Below are 15,567 nucleotides of genomic sequence, written 5' to 3'. Positions count from 1 at the left end.
CTGCAATGCCTTCTGGCTTATTTCTCCCCACCCCCCAGCCCCTGCCTCCCCGGCCATTGTGAGAAAAGAGGAAAAAGAAAAAAGAAAAGAGGAAAAAAGCAGGAGAAGGCAATGAAGACTGGTGATGGTATTTTGGGAGCTGAAACAGCTCAGATCAGTACATTGGAGGGTGATAAAAATTGTCCTTTTTGAAACAAAACTGGTGTTGGGCCCAGAAGAAGGGAAGTGAGTGACAGAGCAGCAGAGGAACGTTTTTTGGCTCTTCTGCCCAGCACTTTCCTCCCCGCTTGGAGAAACTCAACTTTCACTCCAGATTTTATCTTTTCCCCTTTTTTTATTGCACAGAGGAGGGAAAAAAAGCTGTCAGTAAAACTGTCTCCTTAGATTTATTTGCCGAGACTGAGGCTTTTATTACAAAGAAAATACACACTCGCACGGACATGGGATAAAGAGCCGCGCGAAGAATTATCAGAGCCGTAAATCTCTGTCCGTTGGGAGATGAGGGGAAGTTTTCAAGGACAGATCCCATTCCCCCTGACTTTTATATACGCCCTGGGCTGGGTTTGGGGAGGTTCAGACAGAGGAGGAGAAAACATGTTGTTGCTGCTGCATCTGGAAGTGCCATAGCTCTTGGTGTAAGACCTGGGAGGGTTTTCTGGGGTTATTTCTGTAAGATGCAATAGTGGCACGGCACAGGACCAGCCAGGATGCCACACTCCGTGTGTTTAAATAGCGTTTTTTCTCCCTTTGTGCTGCTTTTGAGTGCAGTCGCTGTCCTAGGAAGGACGCTGAGTGCCAGGGTTTGTTTTCAGCTCCTGGTTTTGCGAAAATCTCTTTGCAAAACCCGCTGTGGCAGCGGTGGTACCTGTGTGCTGCGGAGAAGTTTGCAGTCCCAGGCTTTGCAAGAGGCGTGGATTCCTCCTCCCAGCAGAACAGCCGGCCAGATGTGGGCAAAGGCAGAGGAGCCAAAGTGCTGCATGAAAGCACCCAGAGGAGTGCACCAAGGAGGGGGCCAGAGAAGCGTGGCTGGAGGCTCTCCCCCCTGGCCCCCCCACCCGGTCCCTTGAGGCTGCCCAGTGAGGGAAGGCATTGCAGCCCGGCAGGTCCCAGGGGATTACAGGCAGCTAACAGGCTCCTCTGAAAAGGCGCACACAAAACAGTCTCTCTCCAGGGATTAGACCTACTTACAGCCTTTTATCTGCGCCCCAGGGTCAGGTTTTTTTTTGAGAGAGGAGCTACACAGAAAGTTGCTGGTGACTCTACCGGGGGTTCGGCAGCAACCCGGGTTCTCACTGGGGAGAAAAAGGATGGTAACTTGGCGGCTTTGGCTGGCGATTGCCCCATATTGCATGCCCCAACACCAAATGCCCCCCGCAAGCATCGCTGCAGAAGGAAAAGGGGTGAAGGCAGAGGAAAAGGTGCATTTACGGCACTGGAGCCGAGCTCAGCCTGATGCTGCAGGCTGCCTGCTGCATTATTTATAAACCCCAGCAAAAATCTTATTCCTGACAAAAACCCAGCGATTGCCACTGTGCAGGGAGACATTAACCTCCTGCTCCTTCCCGCTGGTGCGGATACAGCCCCTCCTGCTTCTCCCCCTTTTGCTCTCACCTCTCCAGTGACCCAGCTGTTTGCTGCCCCCAAAACACACTTGCACCATTAATATTGCTGGAGCCGCTCGTCGGGGTGCTAGATAAGCATCCCAGAGTGATGGATGGGGGACCAAGGGGACGGAGGCAGCTCTTCTGGAGGACAAGGTGGGTTGCAAAAGGATAGGAGGTGCTGTTTGCACCCAGGGCACCACCCCAGCATGGCAAGCTCTCACCCCTCAGTTCCACCTTGCTTTTTGCTCAGAGCACCACCGGGGGCAAAGAAACCGAGCAATTGAGGTTTTTTTGCCCAAACCCGGACGGTTTGATCCCACAATGAGCACCGTGACTAATCTCCACTGCCACCCCCCACCCCGCGCACCCAAAAGGGAGCACGGATGCTGGTAGCCTCTCCACCATCGCTCAACCATGTGCGCACTTGGATGTGCATGGCCCCTGCCGTGGAAGGAGTGCGTGCAATTCTGGGAGGCATGGGGGTGCTCCCCGAAGCCAGAGTGATAACAGAGAGCCCAGACGTGGCTCTCAATACACCGCGCTGCTGCGTGCGACCTTCTCTCTCTGCCTGAGCTTGAGGAATTAAAATAGTTACCCATGCTGACATTTAAATTATCATCTCCGGGCAGCGGAGACGACCCAGCCGGCATGGAGATGAATGGCACGAGTCAGCCCGCTCTCAGTTACTGCCCCAAGATCTCTACATCAGTGCCGTGTTTGTATTTCAGAGCATTTCTCTGCAGCTGTAAAACCAGTGGCTCGTCCTGAAATGGGAGCGGGTTTATAAATCGGAGACGCGACCTGCCAGAAATTCAGTTCGGCTGGAAAATATGGAGACGGTGCTTCATTTCGGCCCGCGAGAGGTTGGAGATGCTTTGCAGGAGCAAGAGGTGCTGGCGGATGGTTTGTGCCTCCAGCCCGGCTCCTTTGGGCACAGCACCCCCAGATTTGCAGTCTTTTTGTTGCAGGCTTTCCCCACAGCATCCCTCGCCCTGCCGTCACCCTCCCCTGGAGCCTTTTGTGACTTTAACGCTGCCACCGGGAGACGCCGGCGCAGGGCTGCAACGTGTCATTGCTCCTAATGGGCAGTGGCAGTGGAAGCCCCCGCGGGGACCACGTGTTGTCACCATCGATCAGGCGGCGCCGCCAACATCTGGAAGGCATCGGCCACCACCTGCCTCGCACCCGGGGTTTGCCAGTTGCAGCTGCACCGCGTCTGTGGTGCAGGGTCCGGCCCAACGAGCCCCTCAGTGGAGGAAAATGCTTTGCAATCCCTGCGCTCCCGAGCAGGGAGCATACAAGCAAGAAGTGTGTCCTTAAGGGTGGGGAGAATGGCCCGTGGGTGGGATGGGGGATATGGGGTCACAGCGCACAGCCCCTCACCGGCTAGTGGGTGCTATGGAAATAAGTGTCTGTGCATGGGTGCTGCGGGGAGCAATGCTTGTGCACCACGGGTGCTGCAGGAGAGCAGTGCTCACGCACCTTGTGTGCAATATAGAGCAATGCACGGGCACCATGGATGCTATGGGGATTAATGTCTGGGCACCACAGGTGCTACGGGCAGCAATGCCCATACACCACGGGTGCAACAGGAGAGCAGTATCTGTGCACCATGGGTGCTACGGCGAGCAATGCCTGTCCGTGACGTGTGCCATGAGGAACAATGCCCACGCACGATGGGTGCTACAACTGTGCGCCGTGGGTGCTACGGAGATCAAAGCCTGCACAGGGGCACTACAATGCCGGTCCCTGGCTCTCCGTTATTCTCCTTGCTAATTAGCCTGAGCACCAAACTAATGACAGGGGGGGAGAGCCACTGGCACTGGACCTGAGGGCTCCCCGCTACCCCTGGTGCTGGATGCTGCTTGTCCCCAGGAAAAACATTGGGTCCCCAGCCAGGATCACCAAAAACCTGCCCAACCCCTTTCTGCAATTTCCACCTCCTCCTCCAAGCCCCCAGCTGTGTGCACAGGCTCACCAGCTTCCCAGCGCCGACAGCTGCCCATGCAGAGCCAGCGCAGACCCGGAGGACTTCCCTCCCTCTCCTTTTTGTGTGTATTTTTTTAAGAGCTCTGCACTGCTGCAAAAAGTAATTTTCTCCCTCCCCATCACTTGCTGCAGCGTGGCAGTGACCATACTAATCAGGTCTCGAGAGCGACCCCCGAGACAGCCGCGATTGGAGCCAGCTAACAGCTTGACAGCTCTGTGTCTTCCCGCACTCATTACAAGCTTGTTTGCAAGGATGCCACCACCCTCGTCTCCTGTGAAGGTTTTGGGCACTCGCCTAACGTGCAAGACTGCAGCCAGGAGTTCAAACCCATGTTTGCACATGTCCTCAGGCAAATCACATCCTCTGGAGATAAATTTGCAGTGGAGGACGCAGGGGGGGTAGTTTGGATATTAATTAACACCTCTGCAGACAGCACATGTTCCTGTTTTTCCATGGAGAGGCTGCCTGGGTCCATGCTCCTTCCCCTGCACGCTGTGTCCTTTGCTCGTCCCAGGTGCCACAATCCATATGGTCTCCTCCAGCCTTCTGCATTTCAATCAACCCAGAGTAGCAGCTTGTGGTGAGGGACAAAACCCCTTATGCATGCCCCCCCCCCAAGGGCCATGCACACACCCCAGTGCTCTACACCAAAGTGCTGCCATTGAGTTTGCCACTGCACTCCCCCCTTTTGCCTCACCCCCCGTGCATGCCACCTACACCGCCGGAGAAGCTTTGCATCTTAAAGTCAACGATCTCTCTCTGCTTCCTATAAAATAAAACGAAGCAAACCAGAGCCCCCACGAGTCTCGGCGCTGCCCTGCATGACTGCTGCGGTGCCACGCACAAAAGCACTGTCGGGATGATTTACAAATGGTGTGAATATAACTCTGCAGCCCCAGCACCTCCACGCCAGCTTGCCCACGACCATCCGTCGCCTTCCTGCACAGGGAGGCGGCGATGGGGATTAGGGCAGCTGCAAAAGTCTGTGAGACAAAACAGGGGAGAAAGGGGAAAAAGCATCAAAATCAGGAGGGGGGTGAGCTGCTGCTGCAAAGCCAAAGCAGTGGTGGTGCAGCAGGCAGCCACGATGCCCAGAGTGTCCCCAAAACCGACAGTGATGTGCCCTGGTGTCATGCCCTTTAGTACAGGAAACAGAAATTTGGTAAATTCGAAGATGTTCCTGTAAAAAAAAAAACAAAACACACAAAACACAACTTTCTGAATGCAGCAAGCACCCTGGGAAATGCGGGAAAACAGGCAAGGAAGGCAAAAAACCTGGAAGAAAGGGGGATTTGCAGAGATAAAAATAAAAGCTGGGTTATTTTTTTCCCTCCCACTCTCTCCGTGGCTTCCCCAAGCACAGTTTGCTCGGCTGCTTCAGCACGTCATCCCCTCGGTGAGGGCTCACGCATGCCTCCGCGCAGGGGGATTAGGCAAATCCAGCCCCAGCTCGCGAGAAAGTGGGTTAATCCAATATTACCGAGTGGAAAAGGGAAGCAAAAACCTGGTGGAGATGGCACTATGCAAAAAAAACCTCTTCCTCCCCAAAATGAGGAAGAGATGAAACCCCACAGCAAGTTGCATTTTGGGGGTTGGGACAGTTTTTGCTTTGTAATTCAATATTTTTCCAATTATACACCCTACACACCTAAACACATGTATTTATAGCAAACAGCAGCCGGGACTCAATGGAAACGCGCACACCGCACACTGGCAACTGAATATACATCAGTAGAGCGAGCAACATTCCCTATTTATAAACCTCGCTGGCTGTGAAGAAGAGCTTTAAGGCACAGAAACTCGTCATTCGGGGAGCAGAAACAACACGGTAGGAACAAGAAAAAACATCCTAGAGCGAAGGACGGCCCTTTCATCCGGCACCACCAGCCCCATTAGCGGCTTCTTTGCCTCCTCTGTGAGCAAACCAAAGAGCTGAGTCTTCATCTCCTGCAAAACTTCTAGCTTTTCTCCGCTCAACCCACTTCATTATTTTTTTTTTCCTTGCTGTTGGTTGGTATCCTGAAATTCCCTTGGAGGAAGCCAAAAACATTGCCCCAGAGCCTTGTATCGGAGGCTTCTGCAGGCTTGGTGCAGATGGGGTAACGCTGATGCAGGGGGAAACTACAGTCTCCAAATTCCCCCTCCCCATATAAAAGCTGATGCTACAGACCCACAGACTAGCATCCTCCCTGGGCAGGTGTTTTAGGGACAGCAGGCAGAGATAGGAAAGGGAAAAGCTTTATGGGGAGGCTCAGCACGGAAAAGCCCAGTACTATTCCCTGAGCACCAACCGCCCTCAATTTTGCACCATTTCCCACCCCGTGTGAAAACCACCCCTGATTGTGCAGAATTTCCCCCTCAGCACGAAAATCCTTTTTGCTCAGTGGGGCTGATCCGAGCCCCAGCTCTGAAACCCGGCCACGGCCCCTCTGCAGCAACCCCACGCACCGAACTGAGCCAGCAAGCACCGAGCCCCCCCCCCCCCAGGAAACACACCAAAAAGCCTCGGGATGATTGCAAAGCCATTTTCCACCTCTCCTCCTGGCTTTTCAGAGCCCGGCCGCCCGCCTCGTTGGCTTTTGTGCAAGGACAGCGGGGCGGCAGCAGAATCGATATTCCCATCATCGAGAGAGACGGCTGGGTTTCTCTCCGTCATCCAGCCTTGACCTTATGTCACGCAGGAGGGAAGCAGCCGGCTGGCTTCGTGTCCCTGTCCCCAAGGGCAGGGGACAGGCGCCGCTTACCCGGTACCAGACGATCTCCCGCATCTTCCCGTCCGTCTTGAAGTTGCATTTCAGCGTCACGGCGTCTCCCACCACCACGGGCGGCAGCGGCTCAATGCTGACCGTCAGGTAGGCTGGAAGAGAGAAAGAAGGGAGGAAAAAAAGGACGTGAGCTGCTGGGGAAGGATGCAGCGAAGGGTTAAAATGCTTTGCTCAGGTGGTATTGGGGCAGGAACAGCTCTGCTCCAGACGTTGCTTCCATCCTCGTGTGTGAGCCTGCCTGCGTGGCGTCTTGCCCCTTGCAGCGAGGCATTTCGGCTGCTCCCAGTGCACCAAAACAGGTACCAGCTGGGAAAAACCCTTCCTGACCTTATTTACCAGCTTACGGCACCAAAACGCAAGGGACAACCCTTTTGCCACTTTTCTCCCCAGCTCCGCGCGACTGCCCAACCTGCTCACATGTACCTGAAGCCAGCCTGGACCTGGAGGCTGGCACCGACCCGTGCACAAAGCTCTGACCCCGTGCAAGCCCTGAGAAAGGCTTGCTGGCACAGACGGCTCCATCTGCCAGGTTCCCCCCCATTCCCTTTCCCCATCTTGCTTCTTCCCCTCCATTTGCTGCAAACCTATTGCGGGAGTGTGGAGCAGCTGGGGTCAGGAGGCCAGGCGACTACATTTTATTTTTATTTTCCTGTACTTCCTCCAGCCGCTGGAAAATGCCAGATTGACAGCCCTGTGGATCCGAGCCGTTATTTAGCATCATTTGACATCGTCTCCAACCAGGGCATCCCAAAACTGCCTCTAATCCACTGCAAAAATCCTTTTATTTAATTTTATTTTTTTGAACAGCTGCTCGTATCAGGTGGGAAAACAAGGAGCAGGTTTGGAAATCACCATGAGTGGTGCAGGAACTGAAACTCCTTGGCAGAGGATGTCTGAAACAGGGACCGGTGATTTTATCACCTCACATCACCGGCCAGCACCCTGAGGCTTGTGCCCTTTGTAAAACAAGTTACCGGCGGTTTTGCACTGCACACACACCCGCCTGTGATGTGGCCCGGCACAACCCAAAAAAAAAACCCCAAAGCCCTCTTTGCATTGCTTTTCCAGCCCCCTGACGCGCAAAAGCAGTGCTGGAGCCCGGCGTGCTGCTGCAACCAGCTGGTTGCGTGGAAATTTGGGAGAAATGGGGGCTTTCTGCTGGGGTGGAGATTGCTTTGAGCACGCGCAGTGGGTGCACAGGAGATGACGGCTGCATCAGGGGCTGCTTCCAGCCCTGAAATAGCGCAGAGCAAGGCCTGCTTCTGTAACTTTGCATGAATCAGGGAGGAGAAACACCCCATCAGATGCTCTTGGCCATCTATGGTTGATTTGGGCTACGCGGGTGGCGAGCTGCCTCCCACCATCAAAAGCCCTTGCTGGCCACAACCCAAACCACCGCAGAAAGCCGCAGTCATTCAGAACCAGCTCTCCCGATGATCCAGACCGGCTCTTCGCCTGCCCAGGGTTTATTTTAGCAGGCAAAAGCAGGGATTAATTCCTTTCTGCTGCCGTGGCTGCCAGCACAGCACACGCTCCTGCTGAATTACATGCACCACATCCATTGCAAGAGACAGTTGTGGATGGCAGAGACGGGAGAGGAGGAGGAGAAGGAAGAGGAGGAGGGATGTGGAAGGGTCACGCAAGGTCTCCACGGGTGCATCTCCGCCTTCCACGCTTCACTTTTGATATTTGCAAAAAGAGCAACAGGCACGAAAGCAGCGGGGGGATCGGGGCAAAGCAGGGCGCATCCTCCCCATGCAGCTCCAAAATGAAATCAGGGACGGATCCACACCTCGGCTACACTCCGTGCCTGGAAAAGCTCTGCCTGTGTGTCAACAAATGCGGGGAGCCTCCGGGTTCGATTGTGGCTCCCTTCTGCTCCCCGTGTGGATCAACTGGGTGAGCAAATCAAGCTGGCGGCAGTGGCGTAAGTGACAGGTGACAAAAACGGAGTTAAGGCTGCATTTTGCCCAGTGCCTGCGTGTCATAAAAATGCAGGAGTCCCGGCTTGGCTCTGGTGTTTGAAGGCGATCCCTGTGGCCTTGCTCTGCCTGTTTTTTCAGGGGGTAAACTGAGGCACAGGGGAGAAAATTCATTGCAGAGCGGCAGAGCCAAAAGCTGCTGCTTTGCATCGCCTGCAGCCCTGCTCCTGTGCATGGTGGTGCAAAGTCAGAGCATCCCCACCCAAACCCCCGCACTGGGGTCTGCTCCCCAGCCTGCACCTTCCGAACGGCTCCAAAAGTCTGAATTGGTTCCTATTTTTTTGTCGTCACCCTCCATGTGCTGCAGAAGCCCCGCTTTGAGATGTCAGCCAGGCTACAGCCACCCACCTCCCACCTCTACCCTTGCTCAAAACCTATTTCCAAACCCCAAATCCAAAAGCAGCCACCACAGGGTTGCTCCTTCAGGGCTGGACCAACAGCATCCAAAAAAGCGCCCAACGTGCAAGCACCAGAACAGGTAATTCAGGCTTGGCACTGCTGGGAGGATATCGGCACCTCAAAAATAACTGAGCATCGCTGTGGGATTCTTCTGCACTTTGCAACGCCAAAGCTCTGGTTTCTTTGCAGCCTCCTGATTTCTTGCACGGGTGTTGTGGGGGCCGGGACCCCGCATGCTTAAAAAGCAGCAGATGCCCAGTTCAGAGCGAAAGCCCACCAGAAGGAAGACGGTGAAAAGAAGGAAGGGAAGAGCACAAGTGTGAGGGAGGCGAGCAAGGAGAAGCAGATGTTCAGTCCCTAGAGGAGTCAGCCCCCCAGATGCTAAGTACATGTGTAGAGGGGGAGAGCAGGGAAAATAAAGCCAGGCACTGAAAAAAATAAAAAAATAAATATATAAAAAAAGCAGAAGTACAGATGGACCCATCCAAAACCTGCTGGTTTGATGCATTTGATGCGTGTCCCCACAGAAGTCTCCTAGGTAATGTCCCGGCCCCTTCTTGGCAAGACACCGGAGCTGTGATGCTGATGCCAGCTTTGATTTCGGCTTGCTCACCACCCCTCTCCCCGTACCTTTTGCTGGCAGGAAAAAAAGATACCGAGATGGGTTTTTGCCATCCTGGCATATCGCAGTTTGCTGCTAATTGGGTTTCTTAAAAATGTACTTGTCATTGGCGGCGATGCTTATGAATCCTGGTGCTCATCTCCCCTTCCCCTCGCTTTCCAAGAGTGGGGGACTGCAGAGTGGCACTGTCCGCACCCCCCCAAACACATTTTTGACTTGAGGATCGTGGCATTTCCAAAAGTGGGGGTAAAAAAATGCAGAAAAAAGCCACGTGCTTCACAGCGGGCACTTGCAGGATCTCGGGGACGGTGCTCCCCAGCAATGCCCTAGCAAGAACCTTCTCCCCAGGTGATAATTGAGCTTTCTAAGATGACACAGCCAACACTTCATCAGAGCACAGCAATGCTGGAAAAAGGCTTTTTGCAGTCTAAAGCCCGTCTCTTCGCTTGTTTTCCCATGCTCAGGCCAACTATTAGCTGGATGGATTCTGCTCTGCATTTTCGCTCACCAAAAAGCCATTAGGGCAGGAGATGCTCTCATCAGGCTGCAATGACAGCAGGCGCCAACCCAGCTCCAGCAGCGGGATTTCCCCCCAGCTCCTGCTCAAGTGCAACCCTAAGTAAAGAAAATCAGCCCTTCCTCTTCCAGGTCTCCGCTGGGGGAGCCGCAGTACTGGGGGCACAGGAGGGTCCCGAGGCAGCAGCCGCCTTGGTTCAGAGGGGTTCCCGCAGCCTAACACCACAGGATTTCAGACTAAATTTGAGCTGTGCAAGATGCTCTTCATGTTTGGGAAGTTTGTTCTTCAGCTGGAAGAGCAGGGGGAGGAGGAGAACAGGATAAAAAAGACAAATGGCCTAAAGCCATTGGTCTACACTTCCTTTCTGGTCCAAAATTTCCCTTTTTGTTCCCGAAAAAGGAAGGATTGCATGCTATCCATACCCTTAACGCTGCCAGGCTTCAATGCAAAACCCCACCAGCGCCTCTCCCTTCCCTCCCCAGCAGTGCGGGCTGAACCCACCCCATGTGGCAACAGTGCAGAAAGCCCCGCATCGGTCCCTATTTGGGATTTTTTTGTTGGCATGGGAGAAGAGCAGCGTCAGGCACCACTGAATGTGAAACCGTTGTCAGCAGGGCTGAGCATCACCTTTGTGCGTGGACAGGAGCCCGGCCCCACACCTCCAGCAGCCGCCGCGCTATTCGCATCTGCCACCACCTGCAAGCAGCTCCCGATCCCCAAGCTCCTCTCCTTTCCCTTCGCTCTTTTAAAATAAGACATATTTCAGAGCCAAAGATGTGCCATGCCACCCTCTGATTAGATTCTGACCTATGGAAATGCAGCCCTCTGATTAGATCGCATCCCTGGGGGAAAAAAAAAAAAAAAAAAAGTATTTTTAGTGTTTTTGATAGCGAGCAGTGGGAATTCTTGCGACATCCAGTTAGAAAAAAAAAAAAGGGAGGGGGAAGGGAGAGATAAGTGAAATGTCCTTTTAAATCAGGAGTGACACATTAATAAAAGCAGCACATTGTAACATGCTCAGCGCTTTCAATTACAGAATGGCTGCAAGGGAGGAGGCAGGTTTCACCCCGGCCGTGCCAACGCAGGGTGTGGGCGGCCGCCAGCGCCGATGTGCTCCGAAGTCTTGGGGTGGTGGGGATTTCAGCACGTCCCGCAGCGCTCCCAGCCCTCCACATCCTCACCGGTTGGTTTCAAGCTACGTCTCAAGCAATCATGAATGTACGACCCCCGCTCGGTGCTCCCATTCCCTGCCCGTTTGCCCTTTTCTCACCTGGTGGCGTGTCCCCCAAAAGCGAACGCCAAACCAGCAATGGGTTTTGTCCCTTCGCCTGTCCCCGCCATGTCCCCCTCACCCCCCGGGTGCCAACACGTCCTCCTGCGCGGAGGCACCAGGCCGAGGTATTATTAACACATCCCCGTTTTAATCAGTGCGTGATTAGCGGGGCTCATGCATAATTCACACCGAGCCCGCCACCAGCTTCTGCCACTCGCACCTCCAAACCGGGGCTGGGAGGATATTTTGGGGTGCAAATGCAGGGAGGGAGGGGAAAAAAGTGACCTGCCCCCCCCACCCCACCCCCAGCCCATGCAGGGCTGCTTTGCGTCATTTTTCCTCCTTTTGCTCCCTCTGCTTCCTGCTGTTCCTTTCTTTTCCTTTGACTCTGGCATCTCCCTGCTTTGATTTGAGGTTTGGCCTTTCTCGTTTCCTCCAGCCTTTTGTCTCTGGTCCTCACCTTTCCTCTCACTGGCTTTTAAAGTGATGCCAGCCCGGCCCCTGCTCTTTCTCTCCTCGGCCTTTTTTGTTATTCTCTGCAATTTTGCCCTCCCGGGTTTCTTCAGCAGCACGCTGGCACCCAGCAGCGAGCGCAAGGAAATCCGCCAGGTGCACAGCCCCGCTTTGCAAAGGGTTTTATAGGATTTAAAGCAGTGGCTGCCGGAGGAGGTGCCTTGCCCCTTGCAAAAGAGCCACCGAGGATGCTAAAGGCTTGCAATCCCCCCAAACAACCAGGGGGCAATCCTGCTCCCCATTCTCGAGGAGAGGAAGATGACAGCCAGCACAAGGGGAGCACGCTGGTGCACGAGGTGAGGCCGAAGGCTCCATGGCCACGCGCAAAGCCCCGGGACGTGGATGTCACACGGTGCCAGGGCCAGGGCTGAGGAGCATTAAGCAAACGTGCTTTTACTTGCAGCACTTCGCAACATCTTGTTCATTAAAGATTAAACGCCAGCAGTTGCTCCCATTCCTGTGAGCACAGCAAAATACTTTCTCCCTCTCTCCTCGGCTCCAGCTCCAGTGATGCCTTATTTATGATCTTCCCAGGCAATTTACAATTATAATGTGATGCTGCCTCTCCCTGCCAACCCAGGAGGGCTGCGAGGGGCAAGAATTGGTGAAGGACCTGCATCTGTCCCAGTACAGAGTAGCCAAATTTTACTGAATCTTGAGCTTTTCCTCCTGGCAAGCTGCTGCACTGAATTTTTTTTTCACTGAAATGGAGGAAAAAGTATTTTAACACAGGTTTAACATCAGCGAGCGAAATTGGATGTGACAGATGGAGGCAGCGTCATGCATCCAAAGGAGACGGTCCTTTTGCTAAGGAAAAAGGAGGCTGGGGGGGAGCCCGTTCATGTTCCTAAAGGGATGATCTGGCTGCTGTGCACGAGTTTTACTTAAATTTCCAGGTTTTCCTTACAACAACAAAAAAAAGACAAATTCCAACAGGGCTTAGCATCCCTAAAAAACCCACTGCTGCCCACCCAAATAATGCGCTGCATTTTGTAAAATCTGTTTTTTCATTATTTGTTCTATATTTTTTTTCTTTATTCCTGCAGTAAAGCCACGAGAGCTGTCGTCACCGGGCCACCCAGAGCAGGAGGAAAAACCTCGCTCCAGCCGCAAGGAAGAGCCCTGCTGGCAGAGAGCAAATTGTAGTAATGCTGTGTAAATAGGATATTAACAGGCCGACCAAACAATTAAAGAGCCGGTAATTAAAATTCATCTTCCTTCACACCGCAGTGTATTAAAGTACAAACATTTAATTAGATGCCTCTTACCTCACCCATTTGCATAAGCAGGAGGAAGCACTTTGCAGCTGCACCGCTAATTATTCTTTATGGGGGTTGCTGGACCACACCAGCACCTAAATCCTTATCTATGGTAGAGCCAGGGAGAAAACATACAGAATGTATACAGAGCATACACAGAATATTTTTCTCTAATGAAGTAGGATGCAGTAGGCATACTGAACTCTATGCTAAGCTGCCTCCATCCTACGGATGTATCTTGTGTCTTGTTAGCTCTTTGTAATTTTAATCAATAATTTTCATCAATACATTGATTGAGCGTGGCTGGTTTGGCCTTTCAACCCCTTTTAAATCAAGATTAACTGAGAAAACCACTAAAGGCAGGGCATTGGCGTCATCAGTTATAGAGGGACCCTTCATTAGGGTTGCTGGGGACAGACAGACCCTAAGGGGTCTGCTTCAATTAGGATTTCATGATTAAAATCTTTGCAAACTCTACAAACCAATGTTTTCTTTTTCAGCTCTGCCAGTCAGATTTTTATCACCGTGTCACACTCCAAATAGTGTATAATGCAAAAAAAACCACAAAACTTACAACTATTTCCAACGCTGGTTCCAAAATCCAACTGAGATGGGACTTTGAATGCTGCCCACAGCTTGCTTTCTTTTTTTTTTTTCTTTTCTTTAAATCTTGCATTTCTTCCAGAAAAAAATATCCTAGCCAAAAAATAAAACCCATCCAAACCCCCAAACCAACAAGTAAAGCCTTATGTCATGCCGTGCCATGGTACCCAAACACCACCGGAGTGCAGCCAGTCCTAGCATCACGGAGAACATCTCCAACACTGCACAATCACACCAGAGCTTCCTAAAGAATTACACCAACATACCTTAAGAATTTTAGACCAGTTTTGTCCTCATTATGAACACTGCAGCCCTTTTTACATTCTTATGGGTACAGACTGGATCTAGCATACCAGTGCCCATAGCCAAGCCCTGGGACGGCGCAGCACCAGCACAGGCTGCAGAGAAATGAAAAGCAAGGCCTAAAACAGATTATGTTGGGCAAAAAACCTACTGTGAACACTTTGGGTAGATTTTTATCCACATCAGCACAGCCTCAGCATCGGCAAGGATGTGTGAGAAAGGGTCTGAAGAAAAAGTCATTTGTGTCTCAAGGCCTGAATTTCTGCAGACAGCCCTGGACCAAGCAAGAGGTGCTCCTCACGTTGCGGACAGGGAGCAGTCTCTGCAACGCAGCCTCGTTGCCTGCAACCAGCTCGGCTGAGCCACCAGGCAATGCCAGCCCCCTCCGTCGTGCCCAGAGTAAAGTTATAAATGAGGTTCAAACGAGGACTCGGCATCCTTCCATCTGCTTCAGCACTTCCCCATCCTTCAGGCTGTGTCTTCTGGCAGTAAATGAGCTTGGACACAGAAAAGGCGGTTTGGGCCACTTTGGGCATGCAAATGCAATGGGTGATTTGGGACTTGGGAAACTTGGGAAGCTGCGGGGTCTTCTCCCTCCCCAGTGTCCATTTCCTGCCCCTTCTCCACCTCCTTCCAGCATTTCCACCTTTGTCTCTCCTGTTCCCCTACTACCGACTATTCAAACGCCAGCTCCATCCTTCACCAGATGCCAGCTAATAAAATGGATGCAAACACCTGCTTTTTACAAGCCTGTTGTCACCTCCGGCGTGCGTCTCCCCACAAGCAAATCCACGTCAGATAGAGCCATCCACAGCAGCTACACGCCTTGCGCGCGGACGGAAACAAAACCTGCCTTAACGTCTTCATCGCGCCTCTCCAGCCAAGGCTCATCAGCAAGGCTGTTCCGGCTCACCGGAGCACAGTATGAGAAAGCCCATTTCTCGCTTGGCTCTTTCACTCGCGGCACTGAGTTAGCACTTGTACTACATCTCCGTCAAGCGAGATGTTTGTGTAAAAGCCCCGGGAAATCGGTCATTCCCACGAGTGGGTTACGGGTTTTTGCTCCGGAGACAGCAGGACGCGCGGCTGTCTTGTGCAACGCAACCCAGCCTGTGGCGAGCAACAAAACAAAGAGGAAAAAAAGGGAAGTTTTGAGGAAGCTTGGCAAAACAGACAGGTGTTCGGCCAGAGCAAGCCCATGCGCTGCTACGACACCCAGGGTGACTTTGGATGCTCCATTTGGATGCCCAACAGATCCCTGCATAAAATCAGGCGATTTGCCAGAGAGAAACTCCGAGGTGCAATGCTGATGGTGGAAATCCTGCAGTCAGAAAGCCGAGGGCAGCATCCTGCCCACCCCGACCCGCAGCAGCCTTGGGGAGAGCTGAGCCACCGCAAAGCCAAACGCACCCATCATAAAATGAGAGATGCTCCAAATGGTGGAAAAGTGACAATTTTGGAAGATAACACGAGAAAAATGAGGCTCGGAGGGAACCAATAGGCAGGGGACAACCAGGAGACGCAGGGTTTTGGGGTTATCTTACTGGCATGAATGGGAAATATCATCCATTTGGGAAATATTTCAACATCCCTAAGGGTTGCACAATGATATTACTCTTAAACGAGCGTTCTTTCATGTGCACACCCTTAAAGACCAGACACCCAACCAAAACCACTTGTAAACACCTGCTGTGCCCCAAAACCCGTAAATCAAACCCAAAGGAGAGCAGCCAACGT

The 15,567-nt window shown here is 52.7% G+C and overlaps 1 protein-coding gene across 1 annotated transcript in view; it reads right to left on the bottom strand.

Annotated features, from left to right (window-relative positions):
- IGSF21 (immunoglobin superfamily member 21) overlaps positions 1-15,567 on the bottom strand; it is a 38,550-nt gene that overhangs the window by 9,027 nt on the left and 13,956 nt on the right. Inside the window, exon 2 of the mRNA XM_080564018.1 lies at positions 6,339-6,451. Within this exon, the coding sequence (XP_080420144.1) occupies positions 6,339-6,451 (113 nt within the window). The remainder of the gene's footprint in view (positions 1-6,338; positions 6,452-15,567) is intronic.

Source organism: Anser brachyrhynchus, assembly GCF_964034855.1.
Source record: "Anser brachyrhynchus genome assembly, chromosome: 21".
In the NCBI taxonomy this organism is placed as follows: domain Eukaryota; kingdom Metazoa; phylum Chordata; class Aves; order Anseriformes; family Anatidae; genus Anser; species Anser brachyrhynchus.
Note: the sequence above shows the minus strand (reverse complement) of the source record. Positions and strands in the feature narration are given on the sequence as shown.